This window comes from Etheostoma spectabile, chromosome 19 (assembly GCF_008692095.1).
Source record: "Etheostoma spectabile isolate EspeVRDwgs_2016 chromosome 19, UIUC_Espe_1.0, whole genome shotgun sequence".
In the NCBI taxonomy this organism is placed as follows: Eukaryota; Metazoa; Chordata; class Actinopteri; order Perciformes; family Percidae; genus Etheostoma; species Etheostoma spectabile.
The window spans coordinates 6,052,716-6,062,773 of record NC_045751.1 but is presented as its reverse complement, the minus strand read 5'-3'; the positions used below and the strand labels follow the sequence as shown (position 1 = coordinate 6,062,773).

Sequence of the window (10,058 nt, the reverse complement as noted above, 5' to 3'; positions counted from 1 at the left end):
GGCAAAAAATAGTAGAGTAGTTGACTGGCTCAAATACTGCATGCCTAAAGATCCCCTCAGACATGTTTACACACACCGGACATACAAACATAGTCTGCTTCAAATAATTTATGTCTAGGACGTAAAATTTTTTTTCAAATTACACCTACTCCTCCCTCATTTAAAAACCCAGAATCTGTGAATTTGCAATTCTTTCTCTTTTTCAAAAGGGCTGTGCGCTACTACACTGAAAGTCACTAGAAACTTTATTAATAATGTTTTTTTTCTTTCTGCTCCCTTAAATGACAATTTTACAGTTTATTTTGAGTAATGATGTTGATTGTATGGAGAGTTTGGAGAACGTCATGTGGCGCATTTAGTTTTGCAAAAATAAATACCAGTTCAATGTTTTATCAGTGTAGAAAAAAATACCATATAATCAGCTATGACCACCACGCAATTAACAACGTTGCAATATCTTTTATTAAGGTACTGTTGGACATATATACAAATGTCCTTTCACTCATTTTTTCATTACACCATTATTTGCTAAATGAGGAAAAACATTTTTTTTTATAAAACTATGACAAAAAAAAACAGCTGACACTGTTCATCTTAATACAAAATCTGACTTTATAATCTCTGAATGCTCAAACTGGGCCAGAGTGATCTACCTATTATATAAACCTACACAGAAGCCAAAACCTCATCCTACGTTTGTCAAAATAAATAGAGGCAGTTTAATATCATAGTGGCTGATATGGAAGCTGTTAGAGTGATAACGGCACAGTGACTACTTAAGAAAATATTTCATATCTGAGCAGGGTTTGTAACAGACTGGTACGAAAAGCTGCAGGGCCTGTACTGAGTGTTGTAGTAAAAGGCCTGTGTGATTCGGCCACCCTACACACTCAGCCCTGTGTGTGAAGTCGCACCCTGCTCATCGTAGGGTCTATTTTAAAACCGCCGACGGTTTGTATAAAACACTGTTTTGTCACCCTGTGTCTCTGTTGTACGGCGCCCATGAGTCGCAGCCTAGACACCGAACTGGAATTGATTACTTTCAATTACATGGCAAACGCTAATAGAACGCTGGTTCTAACGAGAAGGTGCGATTGTTGGCTAAAACCCACCATTTAGGCTGCAATTCGCGAGGTTACGCCCCGAGGGCTTGTCTATTAAGTCAGGGGATCTAATTATAATGGATTTGTGAAGGTCACTTGTAAACAATCGCGGAATGTGTGGTCGGGGTGAGAGACATCATTCATGAAACAATTCTGAGTGCATGATAATCATGGGGTTATCGAAGGTCTGCCTGAAGAAAATAGAAAAAGTCCCATTTCAGTAATTCTTTGCCTCTATGATTCACAACTCCCCATACACCTTCAGTTTTACTCTTCGATGAGGGGAGTGAGGGGTGGCTAAGCTTCTGTTGGAGTCCAAAGCTGTAGGGGGGGGAGGGGGGGAGGTTCTCAGACATATTCTTTAGTGCTGCTCGGCGGACCAGAGCGGGAAGTGCCCATGGACGGGTACTTAGACGCCTGTTTCTTTCGTGGACAAGATGCAGCCAACATGGCTCCACCCAGGACGTCTAGGAGGGAGCCGCCCCAGGCGATGAAGATGGCAGCGCCAAACTCAAACCTGGGAAACAAAAGATGGTGTTGAGCAATTATTTCAAAATAAAAAGGTTTGGATTTTTCCAGTGACAAATTGAACTTCCGGCTAAATAGATTTATCCATCGTGCTGCTACACACAAGACTACATGCTACACACATGTCCATCTCATCGCTTTCTGAATCTTTACAAACATTCAAACCGGCGATGGTGAAAGATGTACTCAGGTCTAGGGTGTCATGATATCGACAAAATGTGATATTGCGATATTGATTATGAATATCGCAATAGATAAAAAATTTGATAATTTTTAAACATGTAAAATTACAAAAGTTACGGGAAAACCCATTAAAATAGATTCATAACAAATTAAAGAAGTTTTCTTACAACACAAGGTTTATTTCAACGGATCATATTGGACTGGTACCACATGAATAAATAAATAACGACCATGTCTACAGAACAGGACTGGTCGTACAGTTTTAAATAAATAAATAAATAAATAAAAGAGAATAGGACACACCTTTTCTTTTGCTTTTCTGATTCGTTCCATTTTGTTGTCTATATCTATTTCTTCACTTACACTGTCACTCTGTTGAAACATGCACACACGTAGTACGCTACATAGGGTTTGTCACGTAACGGACCCGTGCACTAATATGAGCAAGTGGCATGGTAACTGGCCAATGAAACGTCGAGATCATTATAGATCATTATCATTATATATATTTCAAGCGGGCTCTAAATCGAACACGACTAAGTCACACAGCCGACGGACGGGACGCAGCGCTCTACAAAATGAACTAAATATTGCATACTTATTGAGACACTTTTGACATATTGCGATAATGATATTGAGGTGATATATCTTGCACCCCTACTCAGGTCTGTTACTTAAAGTGAGACTACTGCTCAATAGCAGACATTGTGGACAAAAGTGTCATTTCTGTGATTGGGGATTCATAAAACCAGCAAATATTAGTTTGATAACATTGGCTAAGCTTACCCTCCATAAGCTTCTGGTCATGCCAGACCAGGTATGACTATGAAAAATTTGTTATTTCTTTGATCAGAAGTTACACTGTTTTAATTTAGGCAGCAATACAATTACCGGTATATCAAATTTATTCATTTTAAATAACAGTTGTGTACAAAGTATGAAATATGCAGAATTACTGTATACTATTCTTGGTGTATAATATGTGATTTAAGTGATGATTCATCAATGTGTAGGCAGCAGTTAAAAATGGAGCTCATTTGTTCTACTGTATGGTTGTTAACGTGTAGAAATTCATGTTTATTTAGTTATTTATAGTCTTAATATGCAAAGTTACAATAACTGTAGCTTTAATGGAGTCAAAAGTGCAGATTAGAAGTTAAAGTCCAAACAAAATAGACCCTTGCTTTAAAATAATATGTTAAGTAGTAGTAGTGGTAGTAGTAGTAGTAGTAGTAGTAGCAGTAGTAATAATAATAATAGTAGTAGTAGTAGTAGTAGTAGTAGTAGTAGTAGTAGTAGTAATAATAATAATAATAATAATAATAATAATAATAATAGTAGTAGTAGTAGTAGTAGTAGTAGTACTTAGATGCATTGTTTGACATTTTGGGAAATACACATCTTGACTTTTTCCAGTAATTAGATATTAGTACCAATCTGACTGGTAAACATAAAGCTACAGCTTAGCATAGCATGAAGACTGGAAACATAGGGAAGCAGGTAGGCTAGCTCTGTCACTGCGCCGGGCCAAGAAATAGTCCGGCACATAGCCGTAATGTCACATGTTGTAATTACACTTCGGCTTTTTTTTTAATTAAAAAAAGCGTGTATAGCAGGGTAAATGATGAGCTTTCGAGGTGCTAGCCAGGTTAGCTGTTACCCCTGTTTTCTTCTAAAGCCAAGCTAAGCTAACCATTCTGGCTGTAGCTTCATATTTAACTGACAGATATGAGAGTGGAATCCATCGTCTCATCTAACTCTTGGCAAGCAAGCGAATGAGCAAATATCCCAAAATGTCAAACTATTCTTTTAATTACAGTACTTGAACACACTGTGTTTTTCAGGGGTTACCTACTTGGTGTTGACTGGAGTGTAGGGATTATAGAAAGCCCGGATCACATTGTGAGCGAACCAGGAGCACGCTACGATGGCACACAGCCCTGAGAGGAGAGAAAGCCAACAACAAAGATCAATCAGTCCATCAGCACATCATCAAAACCTGAGAGGTAGACATGCTTTTACCCTCTTTATAGGCACCAGGCGGCAACCTATTGACTCCAGCACAATTAGTGTTTAGTGTTTCTGTTCTCTTCAGAGCCAGTTAGACCTCTTATGTCAGAATCAGTGCCAGGAGTACCGGACCTCTTCAATCCTTCAGCACAGGAGTGGGAGGACAGCTTTTTGGACTAGGGATCAAACGTCCTCCTACCTACTGTATGATGTACGTAAGATCTAGGCAAGAATGTGAGGATGAAGCAAGTTCTGATGAAATGTTATGTAACCAGGTCTGTATTCATTGTAGGTCCCATTGTCAATAAAATGGATTTTCATTGGTCCAATACAGTGGCATGGTCAGCGAGGAGTCATTTCACCAGAGCCACACGCCAGAGATTATTTTATTCACATCTTATTCAAAAATGCAGGGGAGGTAAGAAGCCAAGAAAATTCTTATGAAGATACCACAACTCTAAGTAACACTAGTTTCACTAAGCAGCAGTAGAAATTAGAGGGAAAAAAAAAGATAAAATAGGGTACATAATGGGATGCATTACTATAGGATCTCTTAACCGAAGTCTTCAAAGTCATTGTTGATTCGATTTGAATCTTTTTTGAATAATAATAATGTAAATGTTGACTGAAGTGATGCTCATAGATTGTTCCAAAGAGATAATCCTCTGCTGTTCATATCTCAATTTTCTGTTTGTTTTTTTCTCAGCGGAAGTTGTTGTTGTTTTAGTACAAACTTAGCGGTGTGGTTCTAGATGGCAAACTGTCAGTCGGTGCACCAGAGTTTAGAATTCCAACACAAAGAAAGAGGAAGGTGACGGACATTTGGCTGTAAAAAGGGACATCTTGCTGAATTTCCGGCAGGAACGGACCAATCCTGGAAGCAGAACGTTGTGGACCTTTCTCCACTGGAGTTCCAGAATTGAGGGGGAAAAGTTCAGTGGTTATTTAATCAGCAGCTCCTTGAGTGAATAAAAAAAATAAAAAAATAAAAGTCACGAGGGTGGAGAAAGGTCTGGCAATGCCAAACTAGACTGGCACTACATCTGCTATAGACATTCATGGTTCCCAGTTGATTTATCCCAAAGAATTTGGTGGAAGCCCTCCACCGTAGATCCATCATAGGCTTACATTAAGTTGGTGTTTTTTTTTATATTAGAGCTACAAAGATTAGTCAATAAATTGACTAGTAGTCAACTATAACTATTTTGATAGTGGATTAATCAGCTTGAGTAATCTTTTTTTTGAGGCAGTAATCTCAATATCTTTGAGTTGTGGATAAAACAAGACATTTGAAGACGTCATCTTGGGTTTTGGAAAAATCAACTTTTTTCACCCTTTTTTGGCATTTTAGAGACCAAACAACTAATAAATTAATTTAAAAAAACAAACAGATTTACCAACGATGAAAATAACTACTGTGCAGACTTCGGCCCCAAAATTACAAGACGCCAGCGCCCGTATCCAGTATATTTTGGCTTCCCCTTTGTACAGTGGGAGGAAGTTGAGGCGCGTTGTCCATCTTTATATACAGTCTATGGTCTCCATCCAATTAAAGACCCGGAAATGTTGGACTGATGTGTTAGACAGGACGAAGGACGCTGTCTATCCCTCCTCTAGAGTTCCACACACAGAAGCTGTGCTTGCAGCTTGTGGTGGAACAACACCTTAATGTTGGTTTTCCCTTTCATTTGTCATCCATCTATATGTAATCAACTTCCCCTTATAGTGCTTGCTTGTCATTAACAATTTATGGCATCCTCACCTCCCACGAGTAGGATGATGCCTCCTGTCATGGCGATGCGGGACTTGCGCACTTTTTCGCTCCCTCCACAGGTGGTGCACTTCATTCCCATACAGGCCACACCCAGACCTGCGACGGACACGATGATGCCAACTATCATCAAGGCACGAGTGGCCTGGAGCGAACCTGGGGGGGGGGGGCAGACAGAGACAAGGAAAACAATTATGTATGAGGAAAGGTGTGTCGGTCTCCGTACGGGGAGGCGGTGAATACAAGGCCATTTTGTTTTTGTGGATGGTGGGAGCGCGTCAAGTCCAATGTGGAAGCACCAACTGATAAATGATGAAGAGAGACTTGAAAAACAAAAACAAGCCTTGACCCATCAGCCAGGCTTTTTGTGTGTGTCCAGAGGTTGTGAATTACACTCACATTAGCCTGTCAGGACATTTGTATGTGAGCTTTTCCTGGAAGAGAAACCATGGGATACACATGAACACACACCAGCACACAGAGAAACACCACACTCTTTCCTTTTTCACTCTTTCCCTCCCCATCTGTTGCTGAAACACCACTGTTAGGATCCTCATCTGTCAGTGCCCCCCCCCCCCTCTCACCCTATAAACCTATCACAGGGTGAGTCTCCCCCTTTGTCTTTCCTTCTCTGTCCACCTAGAACCAGTCTGTGCCAGTCTAAGCCATCCCATCACTACCCTGCCCAAACAAACAAAACCCTCCAGCAGCGAGGGAGGGATGGGTGGGTGGAGAGAGACAGAGGGAAGGATGGTGAGGGGAAGAGGGATAGTAGGGGGGTTGGGGGGGGGGGGGTTAACTCCATAAAATACTGCTACATGGGAAACAATAGGGTGGATTATATAGTAAATGCAGAGAAAGAGAGATACAGGATGCACAGTCTCCTGACTGGGAGCTACATCACACTGCTGTTATTGTTGCTACTGAGCCGTCTATGGCAGCTTTGCAGCGGCTTCACAAATTTAGCACGTCTGCTGCCATTTACTGTCCAGAAAAAAGGGACGCAGGAGATACTGGTTTGGTTATGATTACTTTGCAGTACATTCGTTACACAGATTTAAGATACCAAAAGTTAGGTGGTGCGCCAGGGCCGGAGCGGAGGTGTGGCTTCTGAGGCCCCGGCCCCGAGTGTTTTCTCAAAAAGCCCCAAACCGTCTAAGATTTTAAAATAATGTCAACTTTGTGTCACTTCCCTTCAAGCTCTCTAACTGGAAAGGCAAATCAATGGAGCAAAAGTTCAATTAGTGGAGAAATATTGCCATTTAGTTTTTGAGATCCAAGATTAGTAATGCTGTTTACTCCATATTCCTTCCCTACCTATGTTATGTAGCCTAACTGAAAAATAGTAACATCAGACATGTCTTGCCTCTTTTAGTCATCCTCATTCTGGTTTCAGAATGATTAAGACAGTTGGAGAACAATTTGATACAAAACAGAATGAAGGCTCTACAGGATTCAATTTTCCATTTTTTTTGTGGCAACTATCATATCTTTTTCCCAAATGATGTACAGATTTTAAGCCATTTTTTTAATAAAACAAAGGGCTTAAAAAATAGTCCATGTAGCTCCCGTTGATGGTAACAACATCTCTTCACTCTGCCCCTAGTGCTGCCAAATATGTTATGTTAAATTACAAAAAATATATTTGAGGTTCTTTGGTTATTTTCAGTGGCCAGTACTACTTGATAACAGGATGGATACAGTATTTAGAATACTTCACGGTAGTAGAGCCTTCTGTAGCTTTTCTCAAGTAAAGGTTACATTGCTACAACATTGGTTAACAAATATAAGTTGACTTACTTTATATAAAGCTAGTCATATACACAACTGTACTATTGAGTAACATATTATTGTTTCCAATCATGATTCCACAGGGAGGCTACTCCACAGTAGAGCTCTAATAAGGCCCGAGCCGGGCAGGATTCGGCTGACAGGTACATTTTGATTGACAGCTTTTTCTTAAAAGCCCAAACCCATTTACAGCATGACATTGTTCAAAGGTGCACGCAGCTCTTTTCCTTTTGTCAACAATGAGTCCATACATACATCTTTTGACATAATTTATCCATGACTAACGTAAGTTATCAGACTTTGCTTTCTTTCCAAAGCGTAATCTCCAGAGGCCTCCGTTTCACCTCCTCAGCATCCATTTTTGCACCAATTGAAACGCATCACCTGACCCCTCATGTACCGTGCAACCCAACGCACGCCCGAGCCCGGCCCGAGCCCGTGTAAAATGATAGAAATTCGGGTTCGGGCAAAGATCTTCAGCTCTACTCCACAGCCCAGCAGGGTGCCCTGGGGGGAATAATGAGCTTTGGGTCCTGATTAATGCGTTAGCAGTCATTTGTAAAAAAAAAACACACATTTATTTAGCAATTTGCACAATCTATTTTTTTTTTCTTCAAATAGGGCCTTTTACACAAAGGAGGCTTTTTTGTGCTGGGAATATCAATCAAACTGGTGTTGGTTTGTTTTAACAAGATATCTCTTTATTAGTATTATTGTTATTATTATTATTATTATTATTATTATTATTATTATGCACTCAACAGAATATTAATCAAACTGGTGTTTGTTCATTTTTCAAAATGTCCTATCTGTTTTTACATATGAACTCTTCCTTTCTTTTTCTAGTGATATTTTTGGAAGTCAAACTCCTTCCATAACAAATGTGCATATTTTATCTTATGATCACAGACCGATGAAAAAGGGCCTTTGTGGCCCCAAGACTGGTTGCCAGGTTAGTAAACCATCTCAGCAGTAAGCCTACTGTATATACTACAGAACACACAATACAGTAGCTGTAAATTGCATCTCTAAACAAAAGATTATATCAGATATATCAGCAGAGACATTCTTTGTTTTTAAAGCTTTGAAGTCATTGGAATGGTTATATGACTTTTTTCAGTTCAGCGGTGGTTGTCTCGCTCTCCCCTAGCGCCTGTGAGCGGAAAAACCACCCTTGCAACTTTCGCATGGCAAGGAAGTATCTCGTGATATCAGGTCTTGTGATGTAACGAATTGCTTTAGGCATTGCACACACAGGCCTACACACCCCCATTAAGGAACTGGCTAGCTATAAGAACAAGGTAGCAATGGAGTTTTCCACACTATCGTCATGGCTGAGCCGGCAAAAAAGAAGCAGATTCTTTGCAATGGACATTTTTTGCGCTAAATTTGGTAAAAGGTCCTATGGCATGAAAATGTCACTTTATGAGGTTTTTTAACATTAATGTGAGTTCCCCCTGCCTGCCTATGGTCCCCCTTTGGCTAGAAAGGACGATAGGTGTAAACCAAGCCCTGGGTATCCTGCTCTGCCTTTGAGAAAATGAAAGCTAAGGTGGGCCGATCTGGAATCTTGCCCCTTATGAGGTCACCTTCCCCCCCCCCCCCCCCCCCCCCCCCCTCTCCTCCTCAAAAGCTACAGACTCAAAAATTGCACATACTAAGGAAAGTTTATTGTGGGACAGGCTCTAGTGGCTGTAATTCTGCACCAAGGCTGAATTTTTAGGGGGCCACTAAGGTCTATATAAAAGCCTCCAAAGAGCACCATGTCATGGTACCTTTAAAGCGGTGCTTTTTGCTCGCAGGTTTCTCTATAGAGCTCCCCCTACAGCTTTGGAATAGACATTTGGAAACATCGTAAAAACTTCAGTTAGTCTGCTGTTTCCTTTTTCTCTGTTCCTCCGACCATGCTTTCCTAGCTTTTGGTTGTAATTGGCTTCAAAAGCAAAGCCTTACTGTTTTCTGAGAGCTTGAAGTCCGTAAATTCTGTATGTCATCAAATGAGGCCAAAGGTCTGCAGGTCTCTTGTCACTGAAGGGCAGGTGCTGCTATCCCAAACCTTTAGCTCCCAGTTTGCTATAAATTAATGTGCATGCCAGCATGGGGAAAGTCCTGAAGCCATTGTGTGTGTATGTGTCACAGTGTACAGTACAACAGATTGTTCAGATGTCTGTGCTGCAGCACTGCGGTTACCATGGTCCCCCTTCTCATCAAGGTTCAAAGCTTATTATTTTGGCAACATCTTTAGTAATATGCAACAACTGTTGCGACGTTTGCAATGTGGTTTCTATTTCATGGTGGCGAAAGAGAGGACAGAAAGTTTTTACAACGTTCTCAGTCGCCCTGATATTGGCCTACCCAGGGAACACAAGTTACAAAGTTGTGCATTTTTTCAACAGGGGTATATATTTTCACAAAAGCACGGCCAAAGTGACAAAATATACAGCTTTGAGTTCATATATGCCTATTCAAACAACTGTCTTTCTCGAAGCTGGATTATAGAATTAGCTCTTGAAATTTGGATAAGGCATTATCTATCGTACTAAAAGTGAGAGTGCTTGGTTTGGAATGTTAGGAGGTAAGGTGGGCTGGGAGGGTTTCCCAGAATGTGACAATGTGTGGGTGAGGATTCTCAGGAATACTTCAAGAAATAAATAGTGATGGGGGGGGGGGGG

General features: G+C 40.6%; 1 protein-coding gene across 1 annotated transcript in view; it reads right to left on the bottom strand.

Annotated features, from left to right (window-relative positions):
• Positions 1-440: 440 nt before the first annotated feature.
• The window catches only part of cldn7a (claudin 7a), a gene marked incomplete at its 5' end in the record, with an annotated part of 10,821 nt that continues 1,203 nt past the window's right edge, over positions 441-10,058 (bottom strand). Inside the window, 3 exon segments of the mRNA XM_032544736.1 lie at positions 441-1,620; positions 3,670-3,754; positions 5,587-5,751. Coding sequence (XP_032400627.1) covers positions 1,452-1,620; positions 3,670-3,754; positions 5,587-5,751 — 419 coding nt within the window. The 3' untranslated portion in view covers positions 441-1,451.